The sequence below is a fragment of the Vicugna pacos genome, chromosome 20 (assembly GCF_048564905.1).
Source record: "Vicugna pacos chromosome 20, VicPac4, whole genome shotgun sequence".
Taxonomy (NCBI): Eukaryota; Metazoa; Chordata; class Mammalia; order Artiodactyla; family Camelidae; genus Vicugna; species Vicugna pacos.
The window spans coordinates 26,527,134-26,550,256 of record NC_133006.1 but is presented as its reverse complement, the minus strand read 5'-3'; the positions used below and the strand labels follow the sequence as shown (position 1 = coordinate 26,550,256).

The 23,123-nt window shown below is 40.7% G+C and overlaps 5 protein-coding genes and 3 pseudogenes across 5 annotated transcripts; 6 read left to right on the top strand and 2 right to left on the bottom strand.

Moving 5' to 3' along the window:
* Positions 1-1,226: 1,226 nt before the first annotated feature.
* LOC107035022 (histone H1.5-like) lies at positions 1,227-5,064 on the top strand (annotated as a pseudogene).
* On the top strand, positions 1,905-16,461 carry LOC102539322 (histone H4). Its single transcript, XM_031688271.2, has 2 exons — positions 1,905-2,033; positions 15,412-16,461. Exon 2 carries the CDS (start codon positions 15,446-15,448, stop codon positions 15,755-15,757), a length of 312 nt encoding a protein of 103 aa, XP_031544131.1. The 5' UTR covers positions 1,905-2,033; positions 15,412-15,445; the 3' UTR covers positions 15,758-16,461.
* On the bottom strand, positions 2,181-3,271 carry LOC140687774 (histone H3.1). The gene has a single exon (XM_072945555.1). The coding sequence runs from the start codon at positions 2,648-2,650 to the stop codon at positions 2,240-2,242; it is 411 nt and encodes a 136-aa protein (XP_072801656.1). The 5' UTR covers positions 2,651-3,271; the 3' UTR covers positions 2,181-2,239.
* LOC102533317 (histone H2B type 1-M-like) lies at positions 5,384-6,363 on the top strand (annotated as a pseudogene).
* On the bottom strand, positions 7,829-10,050 carry LOC140687776 (histone H2B type 1-C/E/F/G/I). The gene has a single exon (XM_072945557.1). It carries the CDS (start codon positions 9,899-9,901, stop codon positions 9,521-9,523), a length of 381 nt encoding a protein of 126 aa, XP_072801658.1. The 5' UTR covers positions 9,902-10,050; the 3' UTR covers positions 7,829-9,520.
* On the top strand, positions 10,218-11,948 carry LOC107032866 (histone H2A type 1-B). Its single transcript, XM_031688262.2, has one exon. The coding sequence runs from the start codon at positions 10,232-10,234 to the stop codon at positions 10,622-10,624; it is 393 nt and encodes a 130-aa protein (XP_031544122.1). The 5' UTR covers positions 10,218-10,231; the 3' UTR covers positions 10,625-11,948.
* LOC140687874 (histone H3.1-like) lies at positions 11,700-12,211 on the top strand (annotated as a pseudogene).
* Positions 16,462-19,121: 2,660 nt separating the features above from the next.
* Positions 19,122-19,634, top strand: LOC140687773 (histone H3.1). Its single transcript, XM_072945554.1, has one exon. It carries the CDS (start codon positions 19,211-19,213, stop codon positions 19,619-19,621), a length of 411 nt encoding a protein of 136 aa, XP_072801655.1. The 5' UTR covers positions 19,122-19,210; the 3' UTR covers positions 19,622-19,634.
* Positions 19,635-23,123: the final 3,489 nt, after the last annotated feature.

Here is a 23,123-nt window from a genome sequence, read left to right as displayed (position 1 = left end):
AACCAGCTTTGAGTTAAGGTCATTTTTAGCTTAGGAATGCATGAATCAATAACAAGTAAATACACACTCCAAATAAATTGTTTAAAAATTTTCAATTTTATTAATATTTATTAATGTTTTCATGTTTAACTTGAATGTACTACATGAAGTGATCAGTCATTTGTTGATTTTGATGGGACCAAAGGGGAGTATTAAACCCTTACCTCTTGGGCTTTCTTCTGTCTGCTCCCAGCATTACTGTCATTCATAATCCTAGGGAAACACAGATTTCTACATGCTTCAAGATAAACGTAATTAAAAAAAACAAAACAAAACATAGTTTTGAAGTGAAAAATTCACTTTCTACCATCAGTCTATTTTCTACTGAATATAAATCATAAGCTATAATTTGTTTCTTATAAAACTATATCCTTTTTTAAGTAAGAACTGTAGTGGTGAATATAAAACATGTTTGTTTTGAAATTTCCCTCTCTTAAGGAAAGTCTACATAAGCATGTGTGACAGTGTTGTGCATGTGTATATTCCTTAATTTTGTTACTTAAAAACTGCTAAAGTTTACCTTCCTGAACAATGACAGACCTCTGTACCCAAGAGCTGGTGAACATGTTAATAACTGATCATCCCTGATAAAGTCAATGTAAATAAAAGAATTTTTTAAACCCATAAAGGGGCCCAACTCTCCTTTACATCTTTACCTGGAAGTCCTCTGCCATCAGCTATTGCAAAACAGGCCCAAACAATATGTCAAAATCATCATTGATCATTGCATTTGTCATTTTCCTAAACAAATTTTGAAAGATTGAAGCTCCCCAGTTAACTAACCCTCGAAATACTCACAAGGAGCTATGATAAAGCTTTTTCAGACGAAACAATAACCTGTCTTATCAGAAATTGCTGTTATTCCAAGGATCCTTTACTATAGCTGTTGTAGAGAAATCGTGAAACAGCCTGTGTTATTTCTCCTCATATGAAGCATATTTTGGGGGTAAATCTCAATGAGAACCAAGCAGTCGTTGAACGGATGGAAATCCAAGAATGTGTAGAATGTCACTGGAGAGCAAGCTATTGAAAACACAAAGGGAAGAATTTCTATTTTAAATGAAAATCAAAAAGTTGCTTTCCTGACCTGTGAATCTCTAGGAGTGTCGGGGGCTTTTGAAAAAGTCTGAGACCGACGTGATAAACACTGGAGGAAGAAACTACGAAGGTCTCAAACCTTGAGCTGTCCTGGTTCAGGATAGAATATAAGTGGCGTGATTTCTAAGCAGGAAATTTTAATATTTTGGCTTTCCTTAATTGTAACAAACACAACTCAGGGGCAGAGCTGAGACTAAGTTGCTGTCAAGCTGGAAGACAGCTGGGAACCAATCAGCGCGCAGTGGCGCTGTGCGTATATATACACAGTCCCACGCCTGTTACTCAAACTTAAGACCTTATATTTGCACGGTTAGGTATTTCGAGCAACATTCATGTTTGAAACCGTACCTGCCGCACCTCCTGCTACTGCGGAAAAGACTCCTGGGAAGAAAAAAGCCCGGAAGTCCGCCGGTGCCACGAAGTGCAAGGCATCCGTGTCCCCGGTGTAGGAGCTCATCACCAAGGCTGTCTGTGCTTCCAAGGAGCGTAGTGGCGTGTCCCTGGCTGCGATGAAGAAGGCGCTGCCGGCCGCCGGATACGACGTGGAGAAGAACAGCCGCATTAAGCTAGGACTTAAGAGCCTGGTGAGCAAGGACACTCTGGTGCAGACCAAGGGCACCGGCGCCTCGGGCTCCTTTAAACTCAACAAAAAGGCGACCACCGGGGATGCCAAGCCCAAGGCTAAGAAGGTAGGAACAGCCAATCCTAAAAAGGCTGCTGCGGCAGTTAAGCCCAAGGCGACGGGCGCGACCATCCCGGAAAAAAGTGTTAAAACGACCCCCAAGAACGTGAAAAAGACAGTAGCGACTATCCGGGCCAAGGTGGCCAAAAGCCCGAAGGAGTTTAAAACAGCCAAACCGAAGGAAGTGTCCAAGGTCAAAGCTCCTAAGCCCAAGGTAAGCAAGTCAAGAAAGTCAGCCCCCATAAAAGATAATTGATAAGACTAGTTCAGTACTTAATGAAAGGCTCTTTTCAGAGCTACCTACTTAATCTTACTAAAGAGCTTGTAACATCAGTTCACAGGACTCTTTTCAGAAAAGGTGGTTGGCTCTGAAAAGAGCCTTTGGGTTTAAGATTGGCACTTAATAGTGAAATGCATATTTTACGCCCTCTCCCCCCGGATGCGGCGTGCAAGCTGGATGTCCTTGGGCATGATGGTGACGCGCTTGGCGTGGATGGCGCACAGGTTGGTGTCCTCGAAGAGCCCCACCAGGTAGGCCTCGCACGCCTCCTGCAGCGCCATCACGGCCGAGCTCTGGAAGCGCAGGTCGGTCTTGAAGTCCTGCGCGATCTCGCGCACCAGCCGCTGGAACGGCAGCTTGCGGATCAGCAGCTCCGTGGACTTCTGGTAGCGGCGGATCTCGCGCAGGGCCACCGTGCCGGGCCGGTAGCGGTGCGGCTTCTTCACGCCGCCCGTGGCCGGCGCGCTCTTGCGGGCCGCCTTGGTGGCCAGCTGCTTGCGCGGCGCCTTGCCGCCGGTGGACTTGCGGGCCGTCTGCTTGGTGCGAGCCATAACAAACTTCCGAAAAAGCAGCTAGCTGATAGAAAAATGAAAGCCTAAGCTCCGTCTACCCATATATATAAAGGGAGTCCCGTTCTGATTGGACAAGGCACATGTTCCTTATTGCTCACAGTGAAGGTATTGGTAGCAAGGTTCACTCTCTGATCACATGAACCTCCCTTTGAGAGACCGTTTTCAATCCTTACTCGCCTCTATTTTTAAGCCGTTTCTTTAAAATATTCTTTGGTTTTTCTCCGTTGAATTTAAAACAAATTATTACAATGCTGTATCTTGTTTGTAAAAAATATATGTATTTTAATATTGGCACCTGAAAATGGCTTTCTTTTGATCAACGTTTTGAAAAGGCGAGTTAGATGGGATTGGCCAGGTGATTTTTATACCCTCATTGAAGTTTAGTAAGGCAAATTTCACATCAATTTATTGATTATTCTTTTTAATTTTGATATTTTAAAAATAGCATATTTTCGTTTTATTTCTCCCTTATGTATTACAATTAAGACATGCTTAGGTGGGTTGTACTATCTGTAAATTTCATTTCAGGTTACTAAAGTTGGTAAAGTATTTGTTACAGGAAAAGGTTTCAGTTGAATCTGATGGGATTGAGAACCATCAGTTTAGGGGTCTAGAGATCATAAGAAAGCAGAATTTGGAAAGAAATCTGAACACTGTCATCCCAAAACCAGGCCCACTGAACAAAGAGTCTTCTACCATAAGACTTACTGTGGCTTGCTCATAGCTGTTCACTGGATGGAACCTTGCATTGCATTGCAAGCCATTCTGTGCCAGTGTCACTTTTCTGGATTGGGGTGAGTGCTGTGGCCACGGGAAGAGGAAGAAATCTCTAGGGTTAAGATGCATTGTATTTTAAAGACATACAAGTTTCAGAATTTACAAAAGTAAAAGATTTACACCTATATATCTTGTGATGTGATCACATGTCTTAGGATTCTTTGGAGCCATATTTTGAAAAGAGAAAGGAGAAAAGTACCTACCACCTTTTAGAAATTATTGTTTTCTTAAAGAATCCTCTTCTAAGTCTGTCATGAAGCCCAGGCTGGATTAACAGTGACAAACTGGAGGGAACTATACCCAACTCTGGAGGTTCTGATTATAACCTCGGGCTTCTCTACCTCAACTGAAAATCCAGATACATCAGGCCTCAAGTCTCTTCACTCCTTCCTGCAAGATTTCAAAGCCAACTATGTGAGACGTTTTATTAGAGAAGACGACTTTATCTTCCCAGAAGTCAAACCCTCTATTTTTTTTCTGAATGCACTGAGACGATTAACACAGAAATATTTCACACTTGCTATAACATTAACACGTTTACTTTTCATTAACTGTAACATCCTCACATAAAAGCACCCAACTACGATTCACAATTTCAACCAAGCGTTGTGTAAAATGGTGTTTAAAAAAATTCAATCAGATGTAAATAATACAGGGTACTGTGCATCCTGTAAAAGTCATGCTGAACCGTGTTAAGCTCTGCCTTAAATGACTTGACTCTAGGATACCAAGTATACCAAGTATTGTATACCCATTTAGAATTGATTAAGGTCCAGTTCAGTAGAGTTGAAGATTGGCAACATTCAACACAGTTCCCCTTCACCATCAGTACTGAAGGAGTGGTTTTAGAATCTGTAGGTCACTAACAAGATTTGCATCTGAACTATCAACACTTACCATTCATTCTACCCATTGTCTTTTTCTCGGGTTTACAATTCTGAGTGCCTGTTACAGTGATCAGCTTAATTACTTGTGATACAAGATCTGTCTAAATCCTTTACTTAGTTGAAAGGAATTGTAGTTTCATAAACTTAAACTAGAGTAGTTTGGGATTTCTCAGGAGTTTAAATACTGACATCTTCCAGATTGACATACTGTGCTGAAAAGTTTCAGGTACCTGCTTAAATACGCATAACGATAAGCCCTTTTAATGACTGTGGTTGGCTCTGAAAAGAGCCTTTGGTTAATGTTGACTTTTAAAAGACCAAAAATCCAAGTATTACAGTTTACTTGCCCTTGATTTTATGGTGGCTCTCGCTCTTCTTGGGCAGCAGCACGGCCTGAATGTTAGGCAAAACGCCACCCTGAGCGATGGTGACTTTGCCCAGCAGCTTGTTGAGCTCCTCGTCGTTGCGGATGGTCAGCTGCAGGTGGCGCGGGATGATGCGCGTCTTTTTGTTGTCGCGGGCCGCGTTGCCCGCCAGCTCCAGGATCTCGGCCGTCAGGTACTCCAGCACCGCCGCCAGATACACCGGCGCGCCGGCCCCGACCCGCTCGGAGTAGTTGCCCTTGCGGAGCAGGCGATGCACTCGGCCCACGGGGAACTGGAGCCCGGCCCGCGAAGAGCGGGTCTTCGCCTTGGCCCGAGCCTTACCACCTTGTTTTCCACGTCTTGACATCTCAGCAATCTCACGAAGACTAACAAAGAAAAAGAACAGAACACAATTTCTTACCAAATGAGAAGCAATTATAGTTGCAAGCCGAATTGTAAATTCAGATGTTTGATTGGCTAAACAATCTTTACGCTTTCAGCCAATTAAAAAGAAGAACTAGAGTCACCTAATTTGCATACCGGCTTCCAATGTGGAAAAATGTATTCAATCGAAGTGTAACCTTTTAAACACTGTATTTGCTCAGGAGATCTACAAATTTTATGAGCGTTGTAGACAAGTCCCAGCTTTTTTTCTTTAGCTGAGTAGTGTATTTTGTGTTCGCTTATGCCAGAAACTAAGTGCACTCTGGCTCTGAAGAAGGGCTCCAAGAAGGCCATGACCAAGACGCCGGAGGACGGCAAGAAGCGCATGTGCAGCCGCAAGGCCCGCTACTCTGTGTACATCTACAAGGTGCTAAAGCAGGTACATCCTAATACTGGTATTTCATCCAAGGTTATAGGCATCATGAATTCGTTGGTCATCGACATCTTCGAGCGCATCGGGCGAGGCGTCGCGCCTGGGACATTGCAAGCGCTCGACCATCACGTACCGGGAAATCCAGAAGGCCTTGTGCCTACTGCTGCCCGGGGAGTCGACCAAGCATGGTGTGTCCGAGGGCACCATGGCCGTCACCAAGTATACCAGCTCCAAATAATCGCAAAGAATAAAAGGTTTTCCTATATAACCCCAAAGTCTCTTTTAAGAGGCATCCACTTTTTTCTGCATAAGAATTGTAATCACTTATGTTTAATAGCACTGGTAGAACAGGTTTTGTTTACTTTGTTGAAACTTAAAGTTGCTGCTTTGGGGTGTTAAAACCTTGGAATACACAGACCTTTTGATCCGTTGAAAGCAAATATTCATTATAGGTTAGTGATAGGGTACTCACTTTGGCTAGAAGGCTGGCCAGCTGTGGACATTGGACAAGTGACTATCACTCAACCTCCTGTGACATAGTGTACCTTACACACTAGTTCCATGAACTGACTTAAAACTTGGCAGTACCTCTTCTGTTAGTGACGTGATAAGAAGGAAATGTGTAACTCATTTATTTTGCTAAAGCAATAGGACTCCTAAATATTAATAGTAGTGGGACAACTGATGTGCATGGAAGTTGAAAAACGAACATCACAGGCTTAAGGACAGGGCAATTTAATATTAGGATTTTTCCAAAGCTTGCCTAAAAAGTTAGACCATTGCCAAATACCATAATGGGGCTCATAGACACTAGCAGTCCAGAAAATAAATGTGCTTTTGATATTTTGTTGCCTCTCCCTTATTATTTTTTTTTCCTGAGGTTGGTTTTACGTATTTTTACCTGGGTCAGCAAGAATCCTACTTTTTAAATGAAAAAAAAAAAATCACAAGTAATTTTAGTTAACCACCACCACTGTCTTGTCCTATGTAGAGAAATACCATTGCCAGGAAAATTTACACTTCACCTTTCTCCTTACAATTATAAACCTACTTAAGGTTATAAATCACCATAAATGGCTTCTCATTTGAAATAAATGCTAAGAATTTATATTCAAAATATTTTTAGGATTTCAACCCTGGTATGAAAAAAGTAATAATATTCTATACTCCTGTGTAATTGCTGTCATGAATAAGAGGCTTTTAACTCGCAGAGCAAAACATGAATACACACATGCACAACACATCACACTCACAAAATATGTAAAAATTCAAAAAAATAAACATATAAAGCAAAAGCAACAAGAAAAATGTAAATGAATGAAAACTAAAAATATCAGATATCTGTATATGAGAATTTATATTGTTATAAATTGTCAATTTTTTCTTTCTGTAATCCCAGACATAAATATCTAAACCAGGTCTATATGAGCTTCAGGGGAGTTCATAAAACCCAGAAATTACACACAATAGTGAATCCGTATATTCCTTTTCTTGGAGCAGAAAGTATATAACATTTTATCAAATTCTAAAAATACTTTCATTTAGTCTGCTAGGGCTACTATGCAGAATAACACCTCCCTAATTATGTGTACCTTCTAATGTTTGGAATCTGTGAATATGTTAGTGTACATAACAAAGAGGAATTAAGGGCGCAGATGGCACTGAAGTTGCTAATCACCTGACTTTAAAATAGGGAGATTATCCTAGATTATCCAGTTGAACTCAATATAATTATAAGGACACTTAACAGTAAAGGAGGAAATTAGAATATAAAACCAGAGATGGCAGTGTGAGAACGTGGCCAGAGATTTCTGGCTTTGAAATCTAAAGGGACCATAAGCCAAAGAACAAGGATGACCCTCTAGGAACTGGAAAAGGCAAAGAACAAGATTCACTCTTAAGAGTTTCCAGAAAGAATGGCGGTCCTCTGACAGCTTGATATTAGCTCAATGAGATTTGTGCCCAAATGTTGATCTAAAAAAAACAAAATTATAAATTATCTGAAGCCACCATATTTGTAATAACTTCTTTTTTTTCATCTTTGTGGGGGTTAATTAGCTTATTTGTTGTTTTAGTGCAGGTACTGGGGATTTAAGTCAGGCCTTCATGCATTCTAGGCCTAAACTCTACCACTGAGATATACCCTCCCCCTGAAATAATTTGTCAGATCACCAACAGGAATTTAATGCACCCACATAAGGTTAGGAATTACAGATTAATGTAGTCAATATTCTTTAAAGTAACTACATCAGTTTAAATTTAAGTGTGTAAATATAAAAACCACTATAGATGCACGTACGGTCTCTATAGCAGGCTCACATAATTTTTAAATTGCTTTTATTTTAATAGTAGCCATTTACATATTCGTTTTTGTGAGTGTCCAGGGTGTCTGTAATAGCAGAAAGTCAACTTTCATGGAGCAGCAGTTTCTTCACTCAGTATAGTATCATTGTTACTTCTGATTATAATAACACTTCAAAAAGCTTGTCTTTATTATATAAGTGGAGAAATAGAAACGTTTACCTGATACTGTCCATAAACAACTTCATGAATTGTAAATTCTCCTAAAATGATTGCTTTTATTATAACTATTGTATTTATTTTCACAAGTGTCAATGGAGTTGGTTTTAGTAATTTTCTGATTTTATAAGGCACAGAGGGTGTGAAAACCAAAGATTATTTACTTGGCAGAACACAAATTCCAACCAATGTCTTCTGATCCAATACACTTTCAAAGACGTCCAGATAGAATTCAAAAGCCATTTCACATCTACAGATGTCTCAACTTTAGGAAGTACTTTTACATGAATTATCTCCTCTCTCCGCACTAGGCTGTCTCTTTTCTTGGGGCATTTATTCATCTTTTATTGTGTTCTGAGTCAATCAAAAAGCTTTGGTTAGTTCAGATGAAGCCCCATATCCCAGACACTTGTAGGCTGCATTCAACTGCAACTCACTTCTCCTGTCTCCTGGAATAAATGCTTTACCTACTTGGGAGAAGGGACGGTGATAAACCCTTCCAAGATTTAATTCCTTAAGGGTAAAGAAAATGCAATATGATTATTAAAGTGCCTGATGCTGAAAGTGAAATAAGCAAAAGCTTTAAATCACGGGAGGCTTGGTATCATGCATTAGCCAATGTTCGGTTAGGAAAACAAAAACATTAATTTTACAAAGTTAATTTAACAAAAGTTGTAAACAAGTTTTGGAATAAAGAGCAAAACCCTAGCTGATCTGTTTCAGAAACTGAAGGAAACAAGAACCACGTGTAAGGCTCCAGGCATACACACAAAAAAAAGGCAGTTACAAGAATCTTAGTATGGGAGAACTGGTAGGGGTTAAGCATTTGAATTCTGTGGGGCAGGGTAATAATTCTAGGAGTGTAAAATGCAATCTGGATAGACGGCCCAGGCAAACTAGGAACTGACACCAATTACTGCTACTGGCGTGCAACCCATTGTTAGAATTACAGGAACATCCCTCTTAACTCTATCCTTCCACTCTCTCTAGATTTCCTAATTGAAAATAAATTGCGGTATACAGAAACTTTGCCTTCTTTAGCATAGAAAATAGGAACATCTCGGAAAGACTTGAAGGAGGAAAAAAAAAAACCTCCTTTACTGAGCAGAGGTTCTATAGATATTCAAAGAAACACTATAGCACATCAACTTCAGATGTCAGATTGACAAATTGGGAAATTCTGCATGTAAGGGACAACCAGGTAATAATATAAGGCAGCATTGCCAACTACTCACCTGAGAGTTGGCGAGAAAACTAATGAAAATATAAAATTCAGCACTAAGCTGATTTAAGACCACTTATCTTCTGTTTACTGTCTCAGTATGAGCGAATGAACTGAAAAAGAATAGTAAAGCAGTTTCCCTAAGAACAGAGCCTCATTCTACCCTATACATTACGGCAGTACTCAGGATTAGAGCTCTTTATATGAATGCGTAAGTGGCTCTGAAAAGAGCCTTTGGTTTGACAGTGCCTATTAACACATTTACTTGGAGCTGGTGTACTTGGTGACGGCCTTGGTGCCCTCGGACACGGCGTGCTTGGCCAGCTCCCCGGGCAGCAGTAGGCGCACGGCCGTCTGGATCTCCCGGGACGTGATGGTTGAGCGCTTGTTGTAATGCGCCAGGCGCGATGCCTCGCCCGCGATGCGCTCGAAGATGTCGTTGACGAACGAGTTCATGATGCCCATGGCCTTGGACGAGATGCCGGTGTCCGGGTGGACCTGCTTCAGCACCTTGTACACGTACACCGAGTAGCTCTCCTTGCGGCTGCGCTTGCGCTTCTTGCCGTCCTTCTTCTGCGCCTTAGTCACCGCCTTCTTGGAGCCCTTTTTCGGGGCTGGAGCCGACTTGGCTGGTTCAGGCATCTCAGCAAAGCACAAAAACCGCCCAACGAAAAAAACAGGTCTCGAAATGACTGTTTACACAAAGAAATTGTGGTCTTTTATAGGCGGCCTATGCAAATAAGGTATTGAAAAATATCCAGCTCTGATTTGATAATATAAGTGACGAGACTATGCAAATTTACCTGCGTCACGTCTCCATTCCTATTGGTTCATAGTCAAAGATGATTTTTAACCAATCCAATCTCGCATTTGACTATTCCATTCAGCACTATAACTGTCATCTTCTTGTTCTACTTAGTACATTTCTTTTCTGCTTTTCTTGTGGTTATTTTGTCACTGCTGAGACTCAGTATGTCTGGACGTGGTAAACAGGGCGGCAAAGCTCGCGCCAAAGCCAAGACCCGTTCTTCGCGGGCCGGGCTCCAGTTCCCCGTGGGCCGCGTGCACCGCCTGCTCCGTAAAGGCAACTACTCTGAGCGTGTTGGTGCTGGAGCGCCGGTGTACCTGGCGGCGGTGCTGGAGTACCTGACGGCCGAGATCCTGGAACTGGCAGGCAACGCGGCCCGCGACAACAAGAAGACGCGCATCATCCCGCGCCACCTACAGCTGGCCATCCGCAACGACGAGGAGCTCAACAAGCTACTCGGTCGCGTGACTATCGCTCAGGGCGGCGTCCTGCCCAACATTCAGGCGGTTCTGCTGCCCAAGAAGACCGAGAGCCACCACAAGGCCAAGGGCAAGTGAAACATAGTTCTTAATTTCTGCTTCCGGAACTCAAAGGCTCTTTTCAGAGCCACCCACTTTTTCTGGAAAGCGCTGAAACACTTCATAAGTCCAGGAGACATGTTTCAATCCTTAATATGTGCTTGTGTTTTCATTTTGTTTATGCTAGTCTGATAATGTTTTGAGTTTAAAGATGGAAATCAGTTCCCATGTTTACCACAGATATGGTCAATTTAATTGTTGGTCACTATGCACCGTAGTCTTAAGAATTTATGAAGCTGAATAATGTCATTCCTTTTTAGTGAATGATGAAATGGGTTTAAGCAGAAAGGATCTCTCTTAAAGGAATTCTGTGTCAGGGCATAAATTAGGGCTTGTGGGCTCTAGCTGACATGTAAATGACAAGACCATAATGCCTCTTAAGATTGGAATATATGTGCAGTATATATGTGTATATACAAATAAACTTGCTCTCAAACAGTAAAATATGAATAAATGAGAGAACAAAGGAATAGCTGACCAATGATATGTTAGGGCGGGCTTTTTAAATTTGGAGGATGCGAGCATTAATAGTGAGACATTTTATCCATTGTTTATTTCTCTTCAGAAAAAATGTAGTAAGTGAAGTACACTAAAATCAATACAACACGAAACCTTGCTGTTACGGACTCAAAGTGGACTATAAGTGAATAAAATTTCGACTTATATTCAATGCTAGTGGAAATCCAATTGTACTTCTCCAGAAGGAAACCTGAGAACCAATTACAGCGGGGACACTAGGAACCAGACTGACCTGCTCTTACAAATAAGGTCAGAAACAGCACCAGCACGGTATGCTGTCCAGCCAGTTTCCTTTTCTGTTATCATCATGGCTCGCAGTAAGTGAGGTGGGAAGCCCCATTAAAAGACCAGCAGGACCCACAGGCAGGGCCACTACTTTAGTCCGGGGCCATCTGTTTCCCCGGCCCGGCGGCATTATCTGACTTCTGTGCTTCTGTAAACGGCTTGCTTCTAGGAAAGTCACACTTAGCCCTAAAATTCTATTTGTTCCCAAAGCTCACGCTTGATTGGTCCATTTATAACACCTTATTTGCATATGGCGCGAACCTACTCGAAAACTAAAATTGTCTTAAACCTTACAAAAGGGGTCCAGAGGGTGAAGTGTTCATTCCTCTGGGTCCGCCGGCGTAATAAACCTGACTTTTCTAACCATCCGAGTGTCGCTTGGTCTCTCGCCGGGATCCGGGTTTCTGTAACACTTTACTGTAACATAAGCCGGGAGCCCGCAAGTGCACGGGCGGCGTGAAGAAGTCGTAGCGTTACCAGCCCGGCACGGTGGCCCTGCGCGAGATCCGCCGCTACCAGAAGTCCACGGAGCTGCTGATCCGCAAGCTGCCGTTCCAGCGGCTGGTGCGCGAGATCGCGCAGGACTTCAAGACCGACCTGCACTTCCAAGCTCCCCCGTAATGGCGCTGCAGGAGGCGTGCGAGGCCTACCTGGTGGGGCTCTTCGAGGACACCAACCTGTGCGCCATACACGCCAAGCGCGTCATCATCAATACCTAGGGACATGCAGCTCGCATACCGCATCCGCTGGGAGAGGGCGTAACCTAAGGCTATTGCTTACACCGAACTGCAAAAGGGTCTTTTCAGAGCCACCTACTTTGTCAATGAGAACAGTTGTAATATATTCCTTTATGTTATCTCTGAATGAATGTAAGGTTTTGGGGGGGGGGCGGTACTTAAACACCGGTAGTGGAAATACGTACTAGATTGTCTAACATATAATCTTGTTTGGAACCATAATTGTGTGTAATGGCATATAAAATTTTGCTATTTCATTTTTGGAAATCGCTTCACTTCTCACTTCCAATGTTGTCTTTAAAACTACAGTTTTATTTTATGAGAATGGCATGAAGGTGTGTTTGGTATGGTTTATAGGTGTCGTCTCATTAGCCCATGCCTGGTCAAGTATCTGCTTTTCGGTCTGCAATCTCCACTTTTCTGTACTTTGCTTACCAGTGATAATTTACTATGACATTGAGTAAAAAGTGTTCAATTTCCCAGGTCTACAGAAAGTGAAATGATCCCACAACTCTCCTACCTAGACCCTCTTTATTTCCTATCAAGTCACAGTCATATGACATATCATTTACATTTTTTTCAAAAAGATAAAGCCATGATTCAGCAAATATAAAATGAACATGTGTAAAGGAGCTAAAGTTTTCAATAAGTGAACCAATAGATAAAATGCTATGATGGGTTCAAAGAACATTTAAGAAATTAGGGTATTTATAGAAAATTTAACAAGAAAAATGTTAGGATAAGATTTAAATTAGGTTAAAATAAATTTATTGTCCAAGAATTCATAAATGTTTGGAGTTATATGTTCCACTGGACAGATATTATTTGCATTCCTACCAAATAAGACTGCAGGTTAAGTAAATTCACTAAGTTTGGTATCTATAATCAATAGTGAATAGTTATATGATCAAAGTACATATTCATAGAAAACTTGTGTGGTCTGTAACTTTGCATATTGGACATCACAGGCCCTTCTTTTCTTCCATGTTTCACATAATTTTATCACACTGTGGACATATGTGATTCTTTGTTGAAGATGCTAGTTAAGCTGGAAGGAATATATGTATATATATATATATATATATATATATATATATATACATGAAATTTCAAAGTAAATTTCTATGAAATTTCATGTTGTAACTCCTTGATATTCTTATTTTATTTCTGAAACAAATAATAGACACTTTAACGTTTTTTTTACTCTTTCTAGACTTCAAAGTAATTGACCTGATGTTTTTAAACTCATTGTCTCTCCATCTTGACCTACTTTACAGGAATAGTAAATTATTTACTGACCTTCCTTCTATTGCAGAAAATGCTTTTTACTTCGATTAAATGATTTCTTTTTTTGTAAAACCACTGAATGCATAGTATACCTTACCGAAGCTTAAGCCCTCATGGACACTCAATGCTTTATTTGTTTATTTATTTATTTTAAACTTTTTTTATTGCGTTATAGTCATTTTACAATGTTTTGTCAAGTTCCAATGTAAAGCACAATTTTTCAGTTATACATGAACACACATGTATTCACACTTTTTTTTTCGCTGTGAGCTACCACAAGATCTTGTATACATTCCCTAAGCTCTATAGTATAATCTTCTTTATCTATTGTACATATGCCTGTCAGTATCTACAAATTTTGAAATCCCATTCTCTCCCTTCCCAGCCCCCGCCCCCTCGGCAACCACAAGTTTGTATTATATGAGTCTATTTCTTTTTTGTATATATGTTCTTCACTGCTTTAATAATCAGTTTTAAATGTTGTTTCTCAAGAAACACACTTTTGGGAAAAAAAATTAGAGATTTTTCAGGTAGTCTCCTGATATTCTGCCTTTTAAGAATTCTAAGGTCAACAACTTTTCTAGTATTCATCTTTTCTTGCTCTGATAACTAATGGTTTATTTGACAAGCCTCTCTTAGTACCCTAACTTGGTTTGTATGTATGTATGTATGTATGTATGTATGTATGTATGTATGTATGTATTTGTTTGTTTGTTTTTACAATGCTTTATACTCTAGTTGGGACCAGTCTCTGTAATTGGGTTTCTTAGAAATACATTGAATGTCCCCAGTATTCCAAAGTCCATGATAGCAAGATTAGACAGAGATCAAGAAAGGAAGGATCTAGAGCAGTGCTGTCCAAAGAAAATAATGCAAGCTACGTATTTAATGAAAAATTTTTCAGCAGTCACCATTTAAAAAGTAAAATCATGCCATTGCTTAAATAATATATTGCATTTAACCCAAAACATCCAAGATAATTTCATTTCAACATGTAATCAATATAAGTACATTATTAACACAATATTTTACATTCTTTTATCAATCTAAATCTTCCAAATTGAGTGTATATTTTATTCAATATGATACTAATTTTTATTGGAGATGACTTAATTGGCATTTAAATCCCATACAATTTACTGCTGAAAATTAAGTTCACATCCTCGGATTGTTCAAACATACCTAAAATCTCCCAATAACTGAATGAAGTATCAGGTTTTAAATTTAAATTAATTAAAATTAAATAAAATTTAAAATTCAGTTCCTCAGCAGCATCAGCCACATTCCAAATGCTCAAAATGTATTACTGACTCCTTCATCAGACAATGCAATCTTAGGGGGAATTGTGTTTGGGGTGTGGAGATGGTGATGGGTGACTGCTGGAAAAATCAGAGAGGTTATATAAATTTAAATGTAATCAACTAAATTTAGCACTGTCTTCTTAATAAAAATTTTACACTCATAGAGATCACTAACTTTTTCACCTTCATTTAAAGCGTTTCGGGGAGGAGAAAAGCCAGAGGTTGCTATATACCAGATAATGCGTTTAAAATACGAGGCAATGTACAATTTCGGTCAATGACTTGCCAATGACGTGTAAATATCCTAAAAACTCAAACTTGAAAAACAGATGTTGGCTTGATAGGGATAATTATTTCAGTTCCTTGATAAACAAAGAAATGTTTCAATGTTCTTCAACAGGGGATTTTGTACTGAATAGTGAATTCAGGGAATGAGCAGGCTAAGCAGTCTTTTTCTTCTCAGAACTCCGCCCCCACAGGCTCCCCGGCATTTATGGGCGGAGATAAATTCGGCTGCCATCAAGCCCCTCCCGCCTTCCCAACTAGCCTCATTGATAGTTTTCAAATAGGTCCGCTGCAGGTTTATAAATAAGAATTTCGTGGGGGTTTTTTTTTTTTTTTTTCCTCTTTTCTCAAGCACGTTTGTAGATAGTTCGTGTCTACTGGTAGCGATGTCTGGACGTGGGAAGGGTGGAAAAGGCCTGGGAAAAGGAGGTGCCAAGCGCCACCGAAAGGTGCTACGGGACAACATCCAGGGTATTACTAAGCCCGCGATCCGTCGCCTGGCTCGGCGTGGCGGTGTCAAACGCATCTCCGGCCTCATCTACGAGGAGACCCGCGGGGTGCTGAAGGTGTTCCTGGAGAACGTGATCCGGGACGCGGTCACCTACACCGAGCACGCCAAGCGCAAGACGGTCACGGCCATGGACGTGGTCTACGCTCTCAAGCGCCAAGGACGCACCCTCTACGGCTTCGGTGGCTAAGTCTGATCTCACAGACCCTGTGTTTGTAGAAATAGTCAAGGCCCTTTTTAGGGCCACCTATCCATTCATTTGAGAGAACTTGTGGCACTAGGTTGATGTTTTCAACCTTTTTTTTTTTTTTCTGGAACTGGAGTTAACATCGGGTTTTCTGGGCAGTCTGAGTGTTCAAGTTTATTCCAGTGTTACAGGCTTCCTGCTCCTCAGTGGTTTTTCTAACAAGTTTCTAATTTCTGACTGCATTATCTCAGTAGGATCTACTTTCGGTTCCTAGGATTCCTTTGCTTCGTAAAATTGAAGCAATCTGATGAACTTTCCTTTTAAAACTCGGTACAGATTTAAATCCGGGAGTTATTGTTCATCTATAAATGAAGCTTGAATGTGTATGGGAAACGTAGGTAGTGCTTTGTTAGCCTGCTCAAGTCTCAAAAATTTCTCAAATATTCTGCTGCTAGGGAAACTCAAAGGAAAAGGTACAATGAAAACAAACTGAACAGTAGATAGGGGAGATACATGTAAGCCTTGGTGGCACTTGGAACAGGTATTCTCTCCAGTAAAGCACTTGTATTTTAATTATCTAAATCAATTGTCCAATATTTTCTCATCCACAAAAAAAGTAACTGGGATTTTTCTGTTGTCACATCCATTCCTGATAGTTTCTAATAAAGCAACAACTGCAATTTCATCTCACAAGCACTCTGGCTTCTTTTCTCAGTTATACCAGAACCCAAGGAACATAGACACCTGTGCTGGAAATCAGCCACCCCAAAGGTTTTATCATTTGTCAGCATTTGCAAAGAAAAAAAGGAGAAACTCCCCAAAACCATAGTAACCAACTCTGTCTTAACTTTAAGAAAAAGTTACTGGAAGTGGCCTATTTAAAAGGCCTTCAAGGTATTGAGGGCCCTTTCCTTATCTTTTATCAGGGATTACTGCCCTCAGGCCATTTGGGATAATCCCAGTACTGCGGGGGCGGGGGCGGAGTAGGGTTGGGTAGGGTGGTGTGGAGTTGGGTAGAGTAGGGTGGGGGTGGGGTGGGGTGGGGGCAGGGGGAGGAAGAAGCAATCCTGAGTTAACTTTTGATCCTGCTGAGTTCTGTGATTGTCTCTTAAAGTGGCCTCCTCTTGAGGTTCACCCTTGTGTGATCCAGCCCGAGTGTGGATGTGACCTATGACTTGCTTCTAACCATAAAACCAGGTAACCATATTTGACAGGATGTAATAATTTTATGTGTATGACTGAGTTATCTAGAACTGTGAAATCTGTCTTCTTTGAATCTTGCATGATGATTTTGATGGACCAAGTATCCCTGTTGGCAGGCACAGATGACAAGAAACTCAGAGGGCTCTTTAGGAATTGAGGGAGGCCACCTAACAGCCTATAAGGGCTTCCAGTGGACAGCCAACAAGAAAATAAGACACTAAGTCCTACAACCACAAAGAATGTGTTTGGATCAGATATTTCTCCATTGAAGAGGCTTCAGTCCTGGATAACACCTCAATAGCATCCTTACAAAGGACCCAGATAAACTATGCCCAGATACACAGAATCTGTGAGATAATATATGTGTTGCCTGAAGTGAGACTGCCAACACATTTGGCATCTTAATCAATCCATGTCATCTAAAATAACAGGTAAGTTTCAGAGCTATGTGAACTTCCAATTATACACCCAATTCTGAACTTGCACATATACTGATAATGCCTTGCTGGCCTCCCAAATGGGAAGTCTATAAGCCATGACAAGTCCTAAAAGCAATTTATCGAAGTCATTTTGCTTTCAGCAGTACAAAATATTGTATTAAAGTATCAAAATATTGACACAGGAAAACTACATTTCCATCCATATCTATACTCCCTACACTTCTACATCTTCTTGTATTCCTGTTTTGTTTTCTTTTTTCTGAGGCACACCAAATGAAGGCAGCGAATACAGAAAAGAAATATAAAAGAAAAATGAGTCAAAATTAAGGCTTCAGACCCTGCTTCAGCATGATGTAGAATTTATTATATCACTAATAACCTCAAGGCAAAGTGAAATTTTTCTTCTTTTTAATGTAAATTTGAAAACTCATCTTTGAACCAGTCTAGCCTATTAATAGTTTAGATTAAATTCTGGGGTTCCACTAAATACTCCAGACCTGCTCCAATATATACTCTGTAACTGACATTCTGAGCCTTTGTGTCTTTTGTAAAATAAAAAAAGGACAATTTCTCATGAGTTAATATTTGCGAAGCCCTTTGAGGGGTAGGGGCAGACTTAACCAGTCTCTGGCATAGTAAACAATGAGAAACCCAGAAGAACTGGGAAACTAAATGAAAGAAAACAAAGGTCAAAATCTCGAATATTTATAGCAGGTATAGCTCTATGAAGATTCACAATGCTAAACTTTGATTGGGCCAAAACTGACCAGTAGGTTACAAATATGTATATTAGGTTTCTAACTCTGCTTTTCTTATTGGATAAAAAAACGGGGATTTTAACAGGTTTATTTGCAACACTGTCACGTTACTATAAGTTCATTCACCACCCCCCCCCGTCCCCCCAAAGTTGGTAAAAAAATATTTAAGTAAATGGAAATTTTCGCGTTTGGATAGGAAAACCAAGGAACGAAATCCAGTTATCAACCAGAGTCCAGTCCTTAGAGTATTTCTGTCCGCTTTGTTCTGCTTTGTTTAAGACACCTTGGGTCGCGGCAAGATGGAGAGAGGTGCTGGCTTGCTTATAAAGAAACACTCTCGATCGCCGCCATCTTTTTCAAGGTTCTTCATTTCAAAGCTTTCGATTATGGCTCTTGCCAGGCTGTAATTTTAAATGCATCAAAACCAAAAAACAACCAAATTACCAGTTTGAGTTAAACCTGACATTAAAGAGCCAGGGATACCAGGATATTGGAATCTTGTTGCATGTATTCTGAATGAAATGCACAATTCTTTACATTTTAACAGTATATGCTAAAAGACACTTACAGTGAACTGGATAATTAATGTAGTGAAATAGGATTCATGAGATGCTTACACAATGGATTTTTAAATAGGGGATGAACACAAAGACTAAAATCCTGATGAAAACGCGTTAACTAAGCAGAAAATAGCCGATGTTTAAAGTGTAAAGAGATTTCTCTGACAAACAATACTTTGTATATCCAAACAGGGAAAGTTCAAGGATGTTAAATAATTAATGTGTTTGTGGGCTATGCTTGCGTGTGTGAACCATTATCAATAAAACAACTCGAAATTTTTTTTTTTAAGGGGTTGGGATGTCTGCTACTTGAAAGTAACCAATCCCAACCCTGTGCCGAAGGGATAAACCAATCCTAAATCGCTCGGAAGACTTCCGGAATTTTGCAGCCCATGACTAACAGAAATTGCCCACAATCCAATCAGAGTGATTCTGTTCTTGTATAAATACAGGAGCAAGGTGTTTGGTGTAGTTCACTTATTTTGCAGAGAAGGAATGGCTCGTACTAAGCAAACAGCTCGCAAGTCCACCGGCGGCAAGGCGCCGCGCAAGCAGCTGGCCACCAAGGCGGCCCGCAAGAGCGCGCCGGCCACGGGCGGCGTGAAGAAGCCGCACCGCTACCGGCCCGGCACGGTGGCCCTGCGCGAGATCCGCCGCTACCAGAAGTCCACGGAGCTGCTGATCCGCAAGCTGCCGTTCCAGCGGCTGGTGCGCGAGATCGCGCAGGACTTCAAGACCGACCTGCGCTTCCAGAGCTCGGCCGTGATGGCGCTGCAGGAGGCGTGCGAGGCCTACCTGGTGGGGCTCTTCGAGGACACCAACCTGTGCGCCATCCACGCCAAGCGCGTCACCATCATGCCCAAGGACATCCAGCTCGCGCGCCGCATTCGCGGGGAGAGGGCATAAATTGTTACCGAGTGTCAGCGTTCAATCAAAAGGCTCTTTTCAGAGCCACCTATAGTTTCATCTTGAGGAGCTGTACTGCAAGGAAATTGAATTCCCTCAAGACAGTGGTGGAGCAGGGCAGGACTCCCTCTTTTCCAAAGGGTCCATGTACCAACAGCAGGTAAGAATGATCATTCTTCCACCTTCATTCCTCCATGTAAGAGCCCCTGACCAAAAAAAAAATATATATATATATATATGCACATATATACACACACACGTACATACATATATTAGAAATACATGTTTAGTCTAAGAATGATCATAAAAAAGCCTGCTTTGGTTACTTTTGGGGTCTCATTTCTGAGACTTCCGTGCATACAAATCAAATTGGCTTTTTTCCCTGTTAGTCTTGTGTCAATTGAATTAGACTAGGCAAAATCAAATCTACATCCCCACCCCCAACACAGGAGTTCCAGAAATGACAATGATAATAGGGATGGATCCTGGAGCAACCCGGAAAGCATCCTAGTGGAATACAATGCTTTATGGGGCGTGCACACACGCTGATGTTCAAGGACCCATGCTGAGCACTACATGGGATCAGGTTGGTGGTAATCCGTTTTTTGTTGTTTTGTTTTTTGTTTTTACTGAACAGTACATCCTGTGATAAAGGTAGTCAACCTTCCTATTCTGAAAATAGAGATGTGGTACCCAAAACATGGGTTCCACGGGATTTCCAGAATTCAGCTTATAGCAGCACCACCAGCAGAGTGGGCCGCAGTGCCCACAATCCTACAGTGATGCCAGTGCACCAAATGGGGGCCTGGAGTAGTAAGTATGTTCAGGAGTTTAGAGCTTGTTGCAGCAAATAACTGAAAACTGCAGAATGTGTCTACACTCTGCATGAGAAACGAAGTCACTAGGCAAAACTCAAACTTTGCAATAATGTATTATTAATCCCGAAAGAACCAACTAGATAACAGCTCCTAACTTTCCTCCCATAAATGCAGAATCTTAAAACAAACCTTAGAGCAGAGCAGGATTTGTGGATTCAGTCAGGCTTTACAGAGATTAGCAATGGGAACTCCCAGCATTAGCCTAGGGTTTTCTCATAGCTTTGGAAGAACTAAGTGGATGCCCTGTATAAAAGTAAAAACCCAATTCCCATGGCAGGAACTGTAGAACTTAGACGTGGACAGATTATTCAACAAATATTTCAGACTCTTACTGGAGCAAATCCTCAGCTACAGAAACCAGAAGTCAGCTTTTGCAAACAATTCAAATAGCTCAGTGCAATGTTTTTGAACCTTAAAGCTAATTTGCAGGTGATAATAGGAGTGCAATATGACTTCCATGTGACTCCTGAAAGGGTTATTAGATGTCCCATCCATATCAGCACTCCTGCCATCTCAAAAAATATAATTTTCAGGTGGAATGCAGGAAATACAAAAAGCAAACCAATAGTGGGTGTGGAGGGTTGGGGAGAAACAAAACAAAAACCCTGTACATGAAAAGTCATAACAGTTTTACTTATAAATTAGAAATTACTTAATATCTTTCAACCGTTGGATGGTTAAATATAGTCTCCTACATCAATGCAATGGAATCCTACTCAGCAATCACAAGGGGAGCTATTGATACATGTAACAACCTAGATGGATCTCAAGGGCATAATGCTTAGTGAAAAAAGCCAATCTCAAAAGGTCATGTACTGTATTATTCCGTGTATGTAACATTCTCAACAGGATAAAACTGGGGCAGGGTAACAGATTAGTCATTGTCCTAGGACAAGTAATAGGTGAGTGAATGTGACTATAAAGGGATAACACAAGGTGTTCTTGGTGATGATGGAATAGTTTTGTGTCACATTTGAGGTGGTAGTTACATGCATCTGTATACATGGGATGAAACTGCATAGGGCTATGCACACACACACACACACACACACACACACACACACACACAAACGAGTGCATGTAAAAACTGACGAGAGGTGAACAAAGCCTATAGACTAGTTAACAATATTTTGCCAATGTCAGTTACTTGACTTTGCTGTTATAATACAGTTATATAGTATGTCATGATTAGGGGAAACTGGATACAAGGGACTCTGGGTACTACTGTGACAACTTCTTGTGAGAAATTATTTTACCTTGTTATTTACAAGGTAAAAAAAGGTGTGACAATTCTTCAGTGGTTGCTTCTGTGTATTGCATGGGATTTCATGGCTTGTTTAACAAATTAACTCTTTAAATTTTTTGGTTTGTTTTGTTTTTGCATAAAGTTTGTTTTTTCTTTCTTCTGGCTAGTCTAGTGGTGACATGGCCATTGAGCTGAGGTTTGTCTCATTTATGTTGGTGCATGATTTTTTAGATGTTGCTGCCACCAACACAAAAGTAAACTGAGTTTTGAAATTTGATGTTCATAATCTCAAATCTTCTGGTGGTGTACTTGGCTGAACTAATCTATGCTCTTTAGGACAGTGTGCTTGGTATATCATTAAGTGAAAAAATATCATGTCTTATTTTGAACATTCTATTTAAGTACATAATTTATATCTTAATGTTCCCATGAAACTAGCTCAGCAGATATTTTTTATAAAATAAAAATTCAGGAATGATCACATTTTTATTTCTGGCTCTTACATAAAATCCTTTTGCCTGTCATTAGAGTATATGGCAGTTTTGCTTGAATTTTATGCATCAACCCCAGGAAAAGACAGTCACCCCCACTACTGCTGTCCTCCATATAAGAACAGAGTATTAGCCTCTGACAATTCACATTGTTTTCCACTGCAATTCTTCATTAAATTGTGTACATGAAAGCACATTGTACATACTGGTGTTATATTAGAAATGTTTTGAAATCCTTCCACGTTCTTTAGTTAGTCCTGTCTGTATTATAAATATTTTGTTTTTAAGGAGTCCAGGGCAATAGGAGTTTATTGTTCACGAACAAGAAGCCAGTCATTTTGTTTATAACTCAGTTATTAACAATGTTTATCCTACTTTACGAAAAAGGCCACTGAGACTCAAACAGGTGAGTAAGCATGCCCAATAACAGTATGAGAACAGCTGCTCATAGATTCCAAATCCAAAGGCTGGTGTGGTTTCTTGTCAAACAATGTATTGATATATTTCTGTTTCATAAGCAATTAATTTAATTTGGGGATTTGGAATCTATTAGCATAAGGCTAATTCCCAGTTTCTCAACTTACAGGTGAGGGACCATCCTCACTCAGGCACCTGTCGGCCCTGGCCCTTCACATCTCCTTTCCAGTCTCCATGGCACTTAACTACTCCCTGTCTCTTGTATCTTCACACTGGTGTCCCTCCTACCCTGTGCCAACATGGCCCGAAGTGCCCCCTTACAAGTCCTTCTTCCCTGGCCATCTTCTGATCAAGTCAGTGCAAAGGGAGAAATACCCATGCTTATGACAAATGTCATGGAGCTGAGTGTCATGCTGCTCCCATCCGCTCTCTGCAGGCACAGACCTTTAAATTCTTGTTCAGATGACCTT

Bases quoted from the DNA above. Each gene is read 5' to 3' on its own strand.
- LOC140687774 (XM_072945555.1), bottom strand. From the start codon at position 2,650: ATGGCTCGCACCAAGCAGACGGCCCGCAAGTCCACCGGCGGCAAGGCG.
- LOC140687776 (XM_072945557.1), bottom strand. From the start codon at position 9,901: ATGCCTGAACCAGCCAAGTCGGCTCCAGCCCCGAAAAAGGGCTCCAAG.
- LOC107032866 (XM_031688262.2), top strand. From the start codon at position 10,232: ATGTCTGGACGTGGTAAACAGGGCGGCAAAGCTCGCGCCAAAGCCAAG.
- LOC102539322 (XM_031688271.2), top strand. From the start codon at position 15,446: ATGTCTGGACGTGGGAAGGGTGGAAAAGGCCTGGGAAAAGGAGGTGCC.
- LOC140687773 (XM_072945554.1), top strand. From the start codon at position 19,211: ATGGCTCGTACTAAGCAAACAGCTCGCAAGTCCACCGGCGGCAAGGCG.